This window comes from Lycorma delicatula, chromosome 1 (assembly GCF_047948215.1).
Source record: "Lycorma delicatula isolate Av1 chromosome 1, ASM4794821v1, whole genome shotgun sequence".
Taxonomy (NCBI): domain Eukaryota; kingdom Metazoa; phylum Arthropoda; class Insecta; order Hemiptera; family Fulgoridae; genus Lycorma; species Lycorma delicatula.
Genome location: NC_134455.1, coordinates 163,146,714 through 163,166,088, shown reverse-complemented (window position 1 = coordinate 163,166,088; position 19,375 = coordinate 163,146,714). Strand labels below are relative to the sequence as shown.

The 19,375-nt window shown below is 30.4% G+C and overlaps 1 protein-coding gene across 1 annotated transcript in view; it reads left to right on the top strand.

The window, feature by feature from the left end:
- The window catches only part of ATPsynbeta (ATP synthase, beta subunit), a 48,034-nt gene that overhangs the window by 11,397 nt on the left and 17,262 nt on the right, over positions 1 to 19,375 (top strand). The window contains exon 2 of the mRNA XM_075366431.1: positions 12,927 to 13,106. Coding sequence (XP_075222546.1) covers positions 12,927 to 13,106 — 180 coding nt within the window. The remainder of the gene's footprint in view (positions 1 to 12,926; positions 13,107 to 19,375) is intronic.

Genomic DNA, 19,375 nt, shown 5'->3' with positions numbered 1-19,375 from the left:
CTGGTGGAGAGGTAATTTTGCATAGATTTGTATGAGCTCTTCAGATTGATTCCATTATCTGCTTCAGAAATGTACTTTACCTTTATAACCCTCAAACTGAAACCATTCTCTTTGTTTGTCTGTTGATTGGTGTGGAACTCCTCAACAGATTTTTCAAAAGTTTAAAGAATGTGGATGGTTGAAAATGTGAAGCTGTGGCTTTTATTTAACACATGCATTTTCATGAATTTTAATTTATTGAGACCACTATGTTAAACTGCTTTGATATTTTATTAACAGAGAAATCATTTTGACTTTATACAAACAACGTTCTCTGTATTGTTCCAGCATTCTAAAAATAATATATACTAGTTTCATTCCTTCTGAAGTGAGAAAACGTACCACTGTTGACAGATTTTCCTTGTTCCTTGGTGTAATTTAACTAAGTAGCACTCATTTTAAAGTGAACTTTTAAACACAATCACAAGCTGCTATTAATGAAACAATATTTCCAATGAACAAATTGTGAGGTAATGAGTTATTGAACAAATTGTTTGTTACAAGACATTGACTGGGAGGAAAATAAAATTTCCCTTTATCTTTCCGAACATTTAGATGAATGTGATCAACTTGAGTTAAAATACTTGAAGAATAAGTGACTATATGTGTATGGTCATGACCATGAAATTTGCTACTGAATGTAAATTGTGTACTGTGTATTTTTAAAATTTTTAATTGTACAATTTCATTATTGACAGTTTTTCCATGTGCATTTTATGAAAACTTTAAATAAATATTGTATTGGTGTGTGCGCACGCTTGCTCGTGTGTTTCATAAAATAAACATGGAGAAAATTTCAGTAGTGAAATTGTACCATTAAAAATATATAATATATATGTTTTTTTCTAACCTGTCCAGAATGTCAATAGCAAAATCAAATTTTCACTGTGTCCTGTGGATAAAATTGTAACACCTGAATTTTTTTTAGTGAAATGTTAGTCTTTATAACACATTTTATACATCTTTCACTTTTTTCTACAAAGTATTAGTATTCGTACACAATTTTGTTCAGATTAAAACTACTTTTCTTGTTGACAAGAAAACTTATGACATGAAATGTTATAGTAATGCTTATGTTTTTATAAGTAATAAATAAGGATTTATTATGAAATTTATTACTCTTTATGCAGTTTTTACCCATTCATCACATCATGTTTCATGAAAAAAAATTGATGTATCAGCTGTTTTACGTAGGGTATTTTTGTATTTTTATATGTTTGCTGAAAGTAAGACAAAAATTTTTATGTTCAATTCATTTATAATTAGATTTTTAAAATATTAAAAATATGATCAAATTTTAAAAATTCAATACCATTGCAGAAAAAAGTATTTTTTCCGAACAGAAAATTTGAAAAATTGGCTTTTCAAATTATCGCAATGTTACTTTGAAGATAAGATTTGTAAGAACAGATTCCTTTGAAAAATGACAAGTTGACCCATCAGCAATTTCTATAAATTTATATGGCTAGGATTTTTAGGATTTGTAATATTAGGCATATTTGGAAAGTAAGTACAGTGTTAATGATGCATTAACTTTCAGTAGGATAATTTTATTATTAACAAAGAGCATTACTTAGATTACCCTTCTACATAATTTCCACCATTATTCAGGCATTTTTTATATTTTTTAACCAGTTTTCTCATATGTAGCTCAAAGATCTGTCGCTGGGTAATGACTGTTGTACAGCAATTAAAATGTCTGCATATTCATAGTTATTACTGACCAGCAAGTGATTGCTTGGGATAGAGAAACAGTGATAGTTACTTGTTCTGAGTCAGGACTCTGCTGCTTGTTACTCTATGGTTGCTTCAATTGTTCCTAGACAAGTTCAGCCAGACTTAAGTTCCACTGACAACTTTTTTTTTTTTTTGTGGTGGGTGAGCATTGTCTTGAAACAACAAAACCTAAGACTGCCTCTCTTGTTTTAGATTGCATGGTACAGATTTTTGAGAGTATCACAATAAAGCAAAGCATTTAAAGTCCTACCTTTTGGCAAGAAGTTTACCACAAAACTTCTTTCATATTTGCTCAAAAATCATCACCTTCATTTCTGTGTTTGGTAAGAAAAGACAGCAGAATCCAATCTCTTGTGAATCAACATTTTAGCACCCAATAAGAGCGAAGTTTGTGGTAGCTAGGTCTTTTAATTACTTTTTCCGGGAACTCAATACATAATGATATTCTAAACAGTCAATTTTCTATAATTTTTTTCATCCACTTGTTTCATATTTCTCTGTTTATCATGCATGTTACTGGTTCTCCTCATTGATTTATACCACTTTTCTAACCATTCTATTACACATAGATTATTAGACATTTTACTATAAAATCACATTTGCACATGAATATCAAGTGGTTTGGCATTTCTTATGTTTAAAAATCAAGATAACTGTCCTAATGTCTATCTTTGGGATTCTCCATTTTAATTGACAGTTTAATCAACTGTAAACAAATGTTGCTGTACTCTTAATGGTGTCTATCAAAAACTAACGAATTAGAGCATGTTGCACAATTGCTCAGAGCTGTGATTGCATTCCTGTGGTATTTGTAGAAGGAAACAATTCTTACTGGATATGGTTCATAATATACTAATGAATTCATAAGTGAGTGATACTAACATTATGTAAATGTAATGTAGCTCTTAAGTACTTGTTGGACCTTCATTAATGACAATATTACTATCACATACACGTATTATGAGACTAGCCTTATTCTTACACACTGAGGGCCATTTTGTGTGTATTATGAGTGCTTAATTATGGTGTTATATAATATTTGCATATCTGCCATCATTATGTTTATTCACATATATTTCTATTACTACTGTGCTTGGTAATTGCTTATAATACATGCACAAGTTTGTTTGCTGTAAGTATGGGTTAATAAAAAAATATTGAACAGATATAAAAAATTCTTACAGTATTATAACTTTCTGTGCGATAGGCTATGTAAAATTACATAACCCCTCCCTCCCTGTTGTAAACTCTAAATTGTCATTTCCTTTGATGTGTACTCCCTTCATAGCAGTATGATAGTCTGATTTTAAGACTCTGTCTTAAAATTTGGTAATTTGGTTGATTTGTATTATTTTCAGTTAGATGTTTGATTTTTTCTTTTCCTTTTTTTTTTTTATCTTTCTTGAACTCATCTCTCCCAAACTCATAACTCTTGATTCCATGAGATAAGAGAATCATTCTGTTACCAGAGCTGAGGAAATTGTAACTACTGATAGCCCTTGCTTTATTGCCATAAAATAAATTTGATTTTGTAATATTAACATTTTTTTTTTTCAAATGCTGCCTTCAGAAAAAATAGAAATATCAAATAATACAAGAATTTTACCTCCTCTGGCCTCCTAAATTTATGAAAATTGAAGTATTGCAAGTTTATTCATTCCTTTTTCAAAATATGTAGCTGTATATATAATGTAGAGGCATTAGGGATTCATTCCTTTTTGCCTCTAAAAGTGCTCTTCAATGACATTAATTAACAAACTATTAAGTTTTAGTATAATATTATTTCAAAATGTATTTTACTTAAGAAAGAATAAAAATGCAATAGTGTCCTAGAGAATTAGGTTTTTGCTGACATGAATGTTTACCCTCTTAATTGAAGTATGTGTACTCTTTAAATTAATTAATCCATTTTGCTGTAAAACATGTGGAGGGACTACTTCTTCAGGATAAAATATAAATCTCTTTGTAATTTTTTAATGTGTAATTAAAATTTAAAGTTTAAATTAAAGATTACTTAAATTATAATGACTGAATAGTAAGATTTAGTCACATAACCATTATTTTCAAGTAATTTATGTTAAAAACTGATTCTCCTGGAATATTGAAAATTTTATTATTAGCTAGTACTGCAAATGAAAGTTGATAGTGTGGTATGTGATTGTATAAGATCTTTAGTATATGTTATTAAAAGCAGAAACAAGCAAGCAGTGAGAGACCACAGTAATAGGGGGGAAATTATATCATAATGATTTAATTGCCCTTGACTAATGTCTGTAGCAGCTGAAAGGTGGTACTGTTTTTTCTAATTTTCTCCAGTTGATGCTTTGTTGCATTAAAAAATACTACCTAACTTTTCATAGGCCACACATAAGATTAGCTATAGAGGTAATTAGTTTTTTGTTTGTTTGTGGTAATTGAGCTGTTCAGGTTCTTGTTGGAAGAATTTTTCATGAATTTTATGTTGTTTGGTGTTTCTGACAATATTTATTATATTTTCATGCTTTTATAAAAAAGTAAAGTTATATAGTTCATTTAAATCCCTTCTAAAAAAAAGGATCAAAAGTTTTTTATTTAAATATACTTTGAAGTACTTGGAAAATGCTTGCCTATATAATGTGCTGCCATTACAAGATAAATACAAAAAAAAAAATGGGCTGACTAGATTTGAAATAAACATGGATTAAAATTGTCTAATATGTCATTACCACAATCTTACTACGCAGTGATTATATTTTACAATTATATAAAAATGAGAATTAAAAAGTTGTAATTATTAAATTACAATAAAATTGTTGTAATTAAAAAATGTAATTATAAAAGTTCTGATAAAAGTAATTACTACTGAGTCAACTAATATGTTGACCTAATATATAGGGTGTTCAACTTAAAAAATGCCCCATCACTTAGTTTAGTTTATAAATAATAGTTTATTAGCAAAGATTCACCTAATAATTTATAGGTGTTGAAAATGAATCCATCCACTTCTATGCACTTGTCTATATGTTTGACATGTTCCTGGTTACTCTTGTTAGCTGTAACCTGTCTTATTTCCTGGGTGGCACTGCTAATGTCAATTCCTGCAAGATGTGTAAATTGCTCCTACAAACAATTAATCCATCCACTTCTATGCACTTGTCTATATGTTTGACATGTTCCTGGTTACTCTTGTTAGCTGTAACCTGTCTTATTTCCTGGGTGGCACTGCTAATGTCAATTCCTGCAAGATGTGTGAATTGCTCCTACAAACAATTTCTTTAAAGTAAACGCACAAAAAGAACTCTGGACTGGCCAGATCACAATCCTTTAGAAATTATTTTTCCACTGAAAAAATCCTGCAGCATTTGCTTGTTGTCCAGGTGGTGCAGTCTTGATGCAACCAGCAGTCACATTCATCCTTTTGCAGTAAGGCAATGAATTGTTTGATAATTTTTCTTGGCTATCCACATTTTTCAAAAGACAAGTGCAAGGCTCTTAATATTCATCGCCTTCAAATTGCACACCATACACTTATTTTATGTGGATGTAGGGGAGATTCAAAGGAATGTGTGGGTTTTCAGTACCCCAGGTCCAGTAGTGACTATATATATACATACATACCCACAAAGGTGAAACCGTGGTTCTTATGTGAAAAATATGATCCAAAATGCCAGTGTTGCCTGTAATGAAGTTCTTGAACCATTGACAGTAGTGAATCATTTTATGGATTTTGCTGGATTATCAGCATTATCTTGCTCATGGAAAACCTGCATTCGATACAGATAACATCTGGCTCAGTCTTGTAAAAATTTATAAGATCTTGTAACTGTTGCTTTAATGTCTTGTATGACCTATGTTGTTGTTAATCTGATCTGTGGTATAACATCAAACCTGTTTCTCAAATTTTTTAACTAACTTATAATATTTTCACTGGTGCTTTTCAAATTTCTCCCAGAACTTTCATCAATATACAACATGAGATTTCATTAATACACCATCATGAATACACGTTCTTCAAGTTAAACTGCATTTTAACAAATAACATATGATTACATACCAGTTTTCAAAAGCTAATGCTTGACATGGACTGGTCGTACTTAAATGTGTCGGCAATAAACAGTCCTCCCCACTGCACCACCATCTTCTTGTTGTATCAATGTCTTCCATGTTATTTTACCCATCTCACACCTGTAAGCTTCTGGTTCGTTATCTTATATCAAATTGTAAAACTTTTTAATAACAAAAAAATTTTAATTTATAATTTCAAAAGTACTTACTATGGTTGGGATTTGTGAAATAATGTACTAGGTCTATGCTGCATATGTTCTCACAAATTTAACAAAAAAAATTGCAAAAGCTCATTACATGAAAAAATATTACTAACAGCGATGAATGATACATTATTTATAAAAATAAAGAAAATGATAAACACATTTGACTCAGTTGTCTACTTAGGTGCGCTCATAGAACCGCTATTACATAACTACTTGTACACATCAAAAGTTAACAAAACATCTTACTAATACATATGATACTAAAGAATTGACCAATCCAGGATTAGTCTTAATTATAATTTTACGATTAGTTTTGCCATTTTAACATGTTACAATTTTAATAATATTTTTAGAATTATCTTTAAAAAATTGACAAAGTAAGAAATCCTCTAGTAGATCAAAGAATGTTTCTTATGGAGTGGCCTTTTATTAAAAATTCTCATACCTGTGTTCCTTATAATTCATGATCAGCCTTTTTTTTTTATATAAATGTTCACTACACACAACTTGCCAAGACAAAATTATGCATATAACTGACGCTTTGTGTTGGTGTCACAGGTCTAACCCCACCACTATTTCTCCAAATTGTTGAAGTATGTGTATTCACACAAACGTAACTCTCTTCGTATAGAAAATGTTAGTACATTTTTCCAGTATGATGTAATGTTAATTAAAATTCTATTTTAAGAAAGAATTTAATAACAAATTAATCATACTGCTATTAATTTAACTTTTTATGTTTTAACAAATATATAGTCTGTTGACATATAAAAAATCCATATAACAAAATAGTTTAATATAAAGTAAAATACAAATGAATTCGCAAATTTGCATAACCCAATTTAATTTTAAATTTAGGTCAGAATTTATAATGGTTACACACCAACAACAAATGAATTTTAACAAAAATATTGATTTTAACATAAATTATTTAGTGATATAGGGTTCTTTTTAAGTTGAACACTGTATTTATTGAATTAACTGTCATCAGATGCTTGCTTACGTGCTGAAGTAAAGGATTAGTAAAAACAAGGATAAGGCATCTCTTTTGTTAATTTTAAAATTTATTTACTTAGGGTTCCCCCCATTCAGGGTATTTCAGGAGGAAAGGGAATAATTTGTAAATTGATTATAGAGCTTGAAACATGGAAAACGTTCATACAGACATTTGTCTGAAAATGCTTTCAGGTTATGGCTAGTCATATTGAAATTTTAAGGAATTATATAAGGGTGTGAACTTGACAGCTTCTTATTTGACATGAAAAATCAGATAAAACAGGTTCCAGAACTTAGTGTATGAAAAAAATAGTAACATTTTATTATTGAAACCATTAAAAAAATAACAAAAATGTTATGAATCTGTAAAAATTAAAAACAGCTCTTTTTAGTACAATGCATTTAAAACTTTACAAAATTAGGTTTTTTTTTGTCTTAAGTCATTTTGACTGATTTGATGCTGCTCTCCAAGATTCCCTATCTAGTGCTAGTCGTTTCATTTCAGTATACCCTCTACATCCTACATCCCTAACAATTTGTTTTACATATTCCAAACGTGGCCTGCCTACACAATTTTTCCCTTCTACCTGTCCTTCCAATATTAAAGCGAGACTATTCCAGGATGCCTTAGTATGTGGCCTATAAGTCTGTCTCTGCTTTTAACTATATTTTTCCAAATGCTTCTTTCTTCATCTATTTGCCACAATACCTCTTCATTTGTCACTTTATCCACCCATCTGATTTTTAACATTCTCCTATAGCACCACATTTCAAAAGGTTCTAATCTTTTCTTCTCAGATACTCCGTTTGTCCAAGTTTCACTTCCATATACGGCGACACTCCAAACATACACTTTCAAAAATCTTTTCCTGACATTTAAATTAATTTTTGATGTAAACAAATTATATTTCTTACTGAAGGCTCGTTTAGCTTGTGCTATTCGGCATTTTATATCGCTCCTGCTTCGTCCATCTTTAGTAATTCTACTTCCCAAATAACAAAATTCTTCTACCTCCATAATCCTTTCTCCTCCTATTTTCACATTCAGCGGTCCATCTTTGTTATTTCTACTACATTTCATTACTTTTGTTTTGTTCTTGTTTATTTTCATGCAATAGTTCTTGCGTAGGACTTCATCTATGCCGTTCATTGTTTCTTCTAAATCCTTTTTACTCTCTGCTAGAATTACTATATCATCAGCAAATCGTAGCATCTTTATCTTTTCATCTTGTACTGTTACTCCGAATCTAAATTGTTCTTTAACATCATTAACTGCTAGTTCCATGTAAAGATTAAAAAGTAACGGAGATAGGGAACATCCTTGTCAGACAACCTTTCTTGTTACGGCTTCTTTCTTATGTTCTTCAATTGTTACTGTTGCTGTTTGGTTCCTGTACATGTTAGCAATTGTTCTTCTATCTCTGTATTTGAACCCTAATTTTTTTAAAATGCTCAACATTTTATTCCAGTCTACGTTATCAAATGCCTTTTCTAGGTCTATAAACGCCAAGTATGTTGGTTTGTTTTTCTTTAATCTTCCTTCTACTATTAATCTGAGGCCTAAAATTGGTTCCCTTGTCCCTATACTTTTCCTGAAACCAAATTGGTCTTCTCCTAACACTTCTTCCACTCTCCTCTCAATTCTTCTGTATAAGATTCTAGTTAAGATTTTTGATGCATGACTGGTAAAACTAATTGTTCTGTATTCTTCACATTTATCTGCCCTTGCTTTTCTTTGGTATCAGGACTATAACACTTTTTTTGAAGTCTGACGGAAATTCCCCTTTTTCAAAAATATTACACACCAGTTTGTATAATCTATCAATCGCTTCCTCACCTGCACTGCGCAGTAATTCTACAGGTATTCCGTCTATTCCAGGAGCCTTTCTGCCATTTAAATCTTTTAATGCTCTTAAATTCAGATCTCAGTATTGTTTCTCCCATTTCATCCTCCTCAACTTCCTCTGTAACACAATTTTCTAATTCATTTCCTCCGTATAACTCTTCAATATATTCCATCCATCTATCGACTTTACCTTTCGTATTATATATTGGTGTACCATTTTTGTCTAACACATTATTAGATTTTACTTTATGTACCCCAAAATTTTCCTTAACTTTCCTGTATGCTCCATCTATTTTACCAATGTTCATTTATCTTTCCACTTCTGAACACTTTTCTTTAATCCACTCTTCGTTCGCCGGTTTGCACATCCTGTTTATAGCATTTCTTAATTGCCGATAGTTCCTTTTACTTTTATTCATCACTAGCATTCTTATATTTTCTACATTCATCCATCAGCTGCAATATATCGTCTGAAACCCAAGGTTTTCTACCAGTTCTCTTTATTCCGCCTAAGTTTGCTTCTGCTGATTTACAAAATTTCCTTTTTAACATTCTCCCATTCTTCTTCTACATTTTCTACCTTATCTTTTTTACTCAGACCTCTTGTGACGTCCTCCTCAAAAATCTTCTTTACCTCCTCTTCCTCAAGCTTCTCTAAATTCCACCGATTCATCTGACACCTTTTCTTCAGGTTTTTAAACCCCAATCTACATTTCATTATCACCAAACTATGGTCGCTATCAATGTCTGCTCCAGGGTAAGTTTTGCAGTCAACGAGTTTATTTCTAAATCTTTGCTTAACCATGATATAATCTATCTGATACCTTGCAGTATCGCCTGGCTTTTTCCAAGTGTATATTCTTCTATTATGATTTTTAAATTGGGTGTTGGCAATTACTAAATTATACTTTGTGCAAAACTCTGTAAGTCGGGTCCCATCTTTCATTCCTTTTGCCCAGCATGTATTCCCCCACTATATTTCCTTCCTTGCCCTTTCCAATGCTTGCATTCCAATCTCCAACTATTATTAAATTTTCATCTCCTTTTACATGTTTAATTGCTTCATCAATCTCTTCGTATACACACTCTACCTCATCATCATGGGCGCTTGTAGGCATATAGACGTTAACAATCGTTGTCTGTTTAGGTTTTGATTTTTATACTTATTACAATGATTCTATCGCTATGCGTTTTGAAATACTCTACTCTCTTCCCTATCTTCTTGTTCATTATGATGAAACCTACTCCTGCCTGCCCATTATTTGAAGCCGAGTTAATTATTCTAAAATCACCTGACCAAAAGTCGCCTTCCTCTTCCCACCGAACCTCACTAATTCCAAAATTAGGTATGCTTCAAAAATATTTTGAATACTATTCATTTTTGTCATAAAATTGTAGTTGGGTGTTAATAAATGTAAGGTGGTTTAGCTGTTTTTGACATAATTTTGATTGTGTTTAATTACTTTTGAGAATAGATTTAAGTAGTGTTTTTGTGTTGTACTTTAAACTGTACGTGCAGCTTTCCAATTGAATCTGAATCTAAAAAAGTGTAATAGTGGTTTGTATTCTTTGTTTTCAAAATGTAGTGTCCTCACTTGTATAGAATATGCTGATAAAAATTTTATGTATGGCTTTTACGATGGAATTCCACCTGCTGAGGTGGAAGTATACTGTAGGTATCGTGGACAAGTTGTTCCAAATTCTATTCCAGCAGAATTGGAAGTAGAGAGACAGGTATCCTGGACAAGTAGTTGCAAACTGTTAAGTATTTTGTAGAATTTTTAACTTATCTTTGTGAGAATGGTATACTTCCCAGCACATGTTTCATCTGAACATTAAGTGGTACATTGTGATGAAAGGGAAAACATACTTAGGTGGTACAACTTAGCCCTACAGCGAGCACCCAAAAACATTACTACAGTCTCACTGACTGCATCCTTATCATGTTCGGAAAGTTCAACACCTCCAGCTTTGTGGCCATGCCAGACAACTGCTGTTTTTTCAGTGGGTTAACAACAATTACTACTTAATTTTGTTCATATCTTTTTTTGGACGAGTACTTTTAGCCATAACATAAACATGGAATTCACATCAGTGGTCTGAACAAAAACCACTTTATGTGGTTGAACTTCCAGCAGTGATTTTCGGTAAACGGTGGTGTGTCATGATAGACAACCAATTAATAGGCCTTTTTGTTCTAGAACATGTCACGGGGAGACGTATCTAGAATTTAAAAATAATTAATTCGTATAGTGTTAAGAAAATTTCTTGTTTGCAAAATGAATGATGTACTATCAACTTCATGGACCCCTAACACATTTTATGAACGAAGTAGTGTGTGCGTGTGCGCGAGACAATTCTTGGATGAAAAATTTACTGGTAAATGGATTCGATGTAGAGGACTGGTAAATTGGCCACCAAGATTCTCTTGAGGTAGGTGAATTGCTAGATATACAAAACAAAAAGTAGATATCTGGTGAACTGGTTGCTTGCATTCACAATGCTGCTGCCTTAATCAAGGAATGTAAGGATATCAGAGTTGAAAAGTGTGCAGATGTCAATGGTGGTGGCATTTTTAAATGTTTATTGTAAATTAATACATTGTAAACCACAGTGAGTTTAAATTTATTTTACTGAGAACTTCTGGTTTTTTATTTTTTTCAGATTCATAACATTTTTCTGTTCTGATTATTTTGTTTTTGATAATAAAAGTTAATTTTTTTCTTTTTTTTGTTACATCAATTTTGTCAGAATTATATTTTCTACAAGTCTTGATAATAAAATATATGCATTTATTATTTGTTAAACAAAGTTATTGTACGTCAAACCTAAAATAAGATGTTTATCACCAGATTTTTCAGTTTTATGTTTGGTATTTGATATAAAATTATGGGAGGTATAGTTCTGGGACTTTTCAATTTTTCAGGTCAAAAATCATAAACTATCAAATTTATTCCTTTTATAACTCCTTAAAAATTTCAGTATGACTTATTTCACAAAGGGTACTGAAATCTCGGCAAAAGTTTTCACTGGCCTTAACTCAATAACAAAGGATTTATATATATATATATATATATATATATATATATATATATATATATATGTTTATCTGAATTTTTTTTGCCTTATTTCAAACTTCTAGAATTGATTACCAAATTATTTCCCTTTACTCCTGAATTCCTGTTAATAACCACAAAAAAGTCGAGACCTAGAAAGAAGTGTTATGTATTTTTAAGACTTAGATCATTTTGTTAATATTCTTTTACTAGGAGTTGTTAGGAGAGAAAATTGCCATTTTCACATAAGAAATCACTTTCATGTTAGATATCACCATTAGTAAGAATGTTCATTGAAAACGAATGATGAGTAAGGAGTCAATTTCTCATGGCTTTTGTTATATTAACAATTATTTTGAAAGTAATTTTTTTACTTAAAATTGTTGGTCTTTATATTCCTCCTTCCATACAGAGTCCATTTCCACATTACTGTAGATCATTGTAAATTCTTACTATTTCCTATATGTGCCTAATTCAAAATTCCCTACTACATCCACCAGTGTAATATTCCTCTACATTTTCCTTTTGTTGAAACCATACAACTCCATAAAAAATTGACTTTTATACTTAACTTACTCTTCTGGGTGATTTCTATTTTGCAAATTCATACATATTTAAATTCCAGTGAATAATTCATTCATCTTTTTGTTCTGTTATTAATTTTGCCGATCGTAAGAACTGCTTAGCTTTTATTGGTAGCTAAAAAAGATCTGTAAAACTCAACTTCATTTCTTTTATCTAAATATATGTTTTGGATAAGCGTTTTACTATTGGGTGTATATATTTAATGGTGAAAATTTTACTCTTGAAATATGTCATTAACATAAAGTTATAACATGAATGGTTTTTGTAGATTTCTGATAAAAAAATGAAGCAGCTTGGGCATATATAATGAATCTGATAGAAATTCAGTAATCATATCTTCTTTTAGTGAATTTATGTTTACAAAAAATTAAATTTCTAGGTACTTCTTAAATTTTAAGATGACTAATTTTTTTCTAGCTTATGCAACTGCTGCTCAGGCAAAACCCTCAGCTGGAAAGGGAGCTAAGGGTAAGATCGTGGCTGTAATTGGTGCAGTTGTAGATGTGCAGTTTGATGAGAATCTACCTTCTATTCTAAATGCCCTGGAAGTCCAGAATAGATCACCAAGACTGGTTCTTGAGGTCGCTCAGCATTTGGGTATGTTGATAAAAGATGTTACGTGATGCAGTAATTTTGTTTATTTTATAGTGTATTTTATTTATTATTCATTTAAATTTAGTGATATTGGAAGATCTTAGTGACATTTGTGGAAAATATATGTACTATTTCTACTTTCACTTAAGTAAGTTTTTATTGAAATTGTGAAACAGGCTTTATCAGACAACCAATTTTTATGCCACCTATAATTCTATAGATAACTTTCAGCTACTTTTTTTTACAGCTATCTTAGCACTAAAATGATAGACAAATCCTGTGAAGTTAAAAAAATTAGTAGTATGCAATAGTTGGTTATTCCAATTTATCAAATTTAATTTGCAGTGGGTAAAATTTTCCAACATTCTCCTTGCAGTGGAGCCTAAAAAAATATCTTAGAATGCTTCAAGGATTGCTTGAATATCCTTCATTACCTCTGTTGTTAAAATTGATTTGTCTGTTGTTTTCTTTATTTAAGATAAAATTGTTACTCAGTTGAGTTCTCGATTACATTTTTTGCTGGGATTTATCAGAAAATTTACCCAAAAAATAGAAAAGTGTTTCTTCTACTGTAATTTTCCACTACATGTTTTTTAATTATTAACCACATAATCTGCACATAATTAAAACAGAAGGTAAATTAATTGAAATAGGAATGAAAGTGATAGCATTCAGGGAACTATATTTTTGCATGAACTATACATCCTTGACAGTGTAAATGTCCTTCCTAAAAGAATTTTACTTGGAGTATTTGAATGTACGAATTCAAATACTGCCCACAATGAGAATCAAATGTTTTCTAGCGCCCCCAAAATTTTTAAATTTACCATCTGTTAAAAATAATAATTACAATTGGTGTTTGCGCTCTTAAAAACAGCAATTGCCATTATTGTTTTTAATGGCATACCCTATTTGAGTTGAAATTGACATTTTAAATGAGAGCAATTAAAACTCATTTAATCATATTTGTATATATTTTTATTGAAGGGGTGTTCCATTTTAATTCTAACAAATGATCAGTGCATCACTGTTATTGATTTTTATGAAATTTGGTTTTATAACTACCCACCTTGTAGTGGCCAAAAAACTTTTTTCTGAATAATAGAGACTATTTCGTAACTCGTCAACAAATAAAAAGAGCCATTTTTGTCGCTTTTTCCATGTGCTGTGTAGCATTCTTATTTTACATCATACAGAGTCAAAAAGGGCTTTTTGGGAAGTGTAAAGATGGAACTTCATCATATTGTATTCAAAATTCAGTTTGTTACATAACCAAATCTTGTAATGTTTACTGAAGTTATGTTTACAAATTTTTTCAAATTTTGGGCCCAAGATAATGAAGGGCTTAGGGTAAAGCTGGTCTTTTTATACCTTTTAACTCATACGTACTAATAGTACTAATAAAAAAAAAATTGGACTGTTACTGAATGTCCTTCATTAAAAAAATGGCTGCCAAATTGTAAGATTTTGAAGATTTCTCATTTTTAGGGGCCAAAAACCACATGTGGGACAGGTGGCAAAAATCTGAAATGTCTACAACAGTAAGTACTTATGCACTTATAAAACTGTAACCATATAAAATTTATTTTAAGGGGTAGACGAGTAATGGAAGTCAACATCAGTAAAAACACCATTGCTTAACTTAAACAACATATCCAAAAATACTGATTTTATGTATTTTTTCATATTATAATAATTACAACTAGACTTATTAGAATGTTTATCATTACAAAATGATAAACAATTCAAATACATTAACAGGTTGTTCAATTCACTTTTACCTTATATTACTCCTGTTAATTGAAGTTACGAATAAACCTACTGCCATTATTTTTTTTTTTTTTTGAGTAGGTAAGTCCTTATTCATCTTAGGTGTAATGTTGTGTCCTATCTCAGTAGTTGATAGAAAAAGCTCTGAAGGCATGAGAATCTTTAAAATATTTTTCACTTGAGCCCATGTTTGATTATCCCTCAACGATTTCTTGAGTGAAGTACCCTGTGGATGGAAAAAGTGTATTTGATATTCCTCTTGGTTTTCATGTATTTTGACTTCACCAGTTGCCATCGTATATGCAGCAAACATAATTTTTACATTTTGGCTTTGGTAACCTATAAAGCAATCAGAAACACCTAATGTCCTTGTGTGCTGATATTAATGTAAATGTTTCTGATTTCAGAGGTTACCCAGACTTTCAGAATACATTTCTGACTTGTAGGAACATAACTGTGAAAGGTTCTTGTTTCTGGAACAGTTTTGATAATGAGAACTGAGATGTTCTTCAGTGTTTTGAACTTCTTTATTAGTGCAGAAAATAAATTTTATATTTTTAATATTGTCTTTGCAATAATTGTACATTTCAGAAGATGTAAAACTTTGATTGTTGGATGTCCTTTGAAGGCTTAACTTTAATCACAACCCTTTTTACAGTTCCACCATTATCATCATATGGTCCTTTTCCATGGTATGAGGCAAAAAATGCCATTCAGCTGAAATTTCGAAATCTTGATGGTGTAGCACAAATTTATGAATTTTTTTTATCTTTAAACTGGGCTGAGGAGCCATCAGAAAAATAAAAAAATTGTTTAACATTTGGTAACAGTATATTACTTGTTTTTGGAAGGAGAAGAATGAAGTAGTATTGTGCTTCAGTAGCTTTGGCTTCGTAATTTTCCTTCTTTGTTAAAATATGTGAGAAATGGATGTACTGTGGCATAAGTTTTTGACCACTGATATGATTGGACTTCATCCTGTATCATAAAAAGGAAAATTTTGAGTGAAGTCTCCTATTACAATACATTCACCCTCCAACAAGTTTTCCTTTTTAATTTTGAGGAAATTAACTTGTTTTTTTGCGACAAATGATGCCTTTTTAGATTATTTAAATTTTCAGTATGTTTAAGTACTCTTGAAATTGAAGAATTTGAGTAGTTAGTTCACAATGGTCAACAGAAACCGCTGTTTGAAAATAATTTCAGAATCAAAATAATCCAGCTCTTGCAGTAATCTGAGCACTTCATTAGTGCCTGGACATTTTTCCCACTGTTACATCATGCAAGTTTCATTTTGTATAGCATGGTTGAAAGGAGAATTTTATAAGAGTTTTACATTTTGGTGGGTGACACACATACACACACACACAGAGAGAGAGAGAGAGAGAGAGAGAGAGAACACACAAAATTTAGGTCTTAATCAGCAAATTTTGAAAAACCAATTTTTAAATTGTTTTTCTTTGACGACTGTGTACATTTCTTTTAAGTTACATAAGCTTTTTTGAATATTAATTGTCTTCCTGTCAGTTTTTCTTAGACGCAATCTTTTTTGCCTGGCATCATTCTGGTAAAAATCATGGACACATTTAATAACATTTTCATCAATTACATTACAGGTTCTTTTTACTGATTTGTGGCGAATTTCCACTTGTCTTAACCAATTGTTTAGATTGACTGGCTAAATACTGATAATACTAAACTCATTTTGAATTTTTTGAATGCTTCACCTGCTTGGTAATAAACTTAAAAAATGTTTTCCTGGGTAACTGTTTCATTTTATCCTTTATTTTAATGATTAATATTTCATATTCCCTACTATATTCTTCATATATTTCTTATTTAAAAATAAGAAATATGTAAATCAAAGGAATCTTTTAATTTACTGGTAACTGACTCGGCTATCTTTGTAACTTTATTTTTTAAAATTCTATTCTTTACGCAGCTCTATAATTTTTGAACCTTAACAGAGGAAATGCCAAGTGCTGAACAAGTTTTGTTCACTAGCTCGGCTATCTTTGTAACTTTATTTTTTTAAATTCTATTCTTTACGCAGCTCTATAATTTTTGAACCTTAACAGAGGAAATGCCAAGTGCTGAACAAGTTTTGTTCACTAGCTTGCCTATAACACATTGAGGCTCAAACATATCTTGTAATTTCGGTTCACTTTCTGTATCATCTTGTGGTTTTTGTATTTTGTTAAAGCATTTTATAGACAGTGCTCTGCCAGGAATTAATTTTAAATTTGGATTGCTTGTTGAAAGTGTCAAGGATATTTCTCGAAGAGATTTCTTAACCAGTGTAGTGTGACAACTAAATAGGTCGGAGAGCAACTTTTCCCATTAATATGAAAATATTTATCTAAATACTTGGTTTTATGAAAAGTATAGATATTTTTTGTTTCAGTACATCCAGTTCTGATATCAGTGTTATTTGCTGTTCAGTAAACAGTAAAATATGCAATACTGAATATCTATTGTAAGTCAATTTGTGACTACCTTTCACAGTAGCTCATACTTTAGGATTATATAAAAAAATACTTTGGTTATTGTAGTGCCTTTTAATTAAATACAATTTTTAAATTTTGTTTTTTCTTCAATAAAATGATAAAATCCAGGTTTGAGCTAATATTTACTGCGGCAATTAAAAGATTATTTAATGTATATTTTTCTGAAATTTTTAGTGAAAAAACCATTGTGATATGATGAAACTAAGTTTTTTACTAAATCAACTTCATAATTGCTAAAAGCCTCAGAAACAACAATGTATTTTTTAACAGATTTAAAAAATTAATAACTTAAAATGAATTTAAGATATCAAAATAAAATTTTACATCGCTAATAAGCTTGGCAAATAAAAGTAATAAAAAAAATGTTCATGTCATTCTAAGACCATGGGTTTCATGACCTGTATGTCTTAATATGGATTGACCAAAGAACAACTATTATTTGCTAGAAATTTACAGACAGATGCAAAGGCAGAAACCGTATAAATACACTGGAAACATTTTGTAACAAAAAGGAAATTCTTTTGAAGAATTTATTCAATTTCTACTGAGGCGCTCCAGCTATGAAAGGGTGTCACAAAGGCTTTATAGCATACTTAAAAAATAAAGTTCCAGACGTGCTTGCTGTACATTGCTTCATTCATCTAAGTGCTTCAAGTAATCCCAGGAACTGAGATTACTTCTAAGAGTCTACTTTCCCAACTTATTACCCTTTGTAAATTTTTTCATTCACACTGATTTTATTCAATTTGTTATATAACTTAATGTTAAAATTAAAACTTATTTGTTAAGCCTTAATGTTAAAAATATGGTACTCTGTACACAAACTTTGTATGATTTTATGCGCTAAATTAAATAAATACAATTGTAGATAATGTATATTTTAGAAATGAGCCATACATTTTTTTTATAGGATATTGATACTATGTCGGGTTTCATCATAATTAATGTGATTTATTTGTCAGTTGTTTCATGATGTATTAAATGTATTGGCAGTCAAAATACCACAGATTTTCTTCCAGAAGCTACTTTCATAATAATTGTTCGATATTTTCAGCCATCTCATCAAAATGTGTCTTTGCATAGAACTATTGCCAAAGGAATTTTTTGGATATCTGCCACTGGTTTATGGAGCAAGGCGGATATACTTTACTATTTTACTGCCAGTAAAACTAAATCTTCCCCAATAGTGTGTGGTTTGCCTTTTTTAACAATGAGATTGTACAAGCTCAGTTCATCATAGTCTTGCTTGGAAGCCACTGAAAAACACAATGAAAATAAAAGAAACAATTACTTCCTTTATTTAGGTTTGAAATGCAATATATACCAACAGGAATAAGTATTTTAAGCAGGATGATGTAAGCTGTAATTTGGTATAAACACATATTATCCGATAATTGGTTTGTGTAATTCTTATTTGAAAATTAAAAATATGTTAATTTTTTCTACTTCAATTTTATATTATGTTGTACATGTTATTTCCTGTCGCTTTATCTTCATTGATAATTGAATAATACTTTGTATATAATAAATACTCATTTCTTTTGACATATTTATTATAAGTAGTCATCGAAATGACACATTTTGGTGACTGCTACACAGAAAAAAAAAGTTTGAACTTGCGTCAGTATAATATAAAAATAATATAAATCTATAATAATATAATCTTAATCATAATCTATAATAATATAAATAATATTAATAATAATAAATATATATATATATAAATCTGTTTTGTACTATTGCTAAATTATACACTGGTACAAAAAAAATAGTGACACATATATATTATGATAAAAATGATTGTATTCAAACTGTTTTAACTTCGCAATCCAAGGGGCTTAGAGAGACGAATAAAAAAATTAATTAAAGTTTGACACTACTTTTTGACAGTGCATTTCAGATTTCAAATCTTCAAATTAAAAAAATATGAGAGTACAAAAAATTTACAAATTTGGTCTTCATGTTTGATTGAGCACATGAGGAAAACAAATTTTT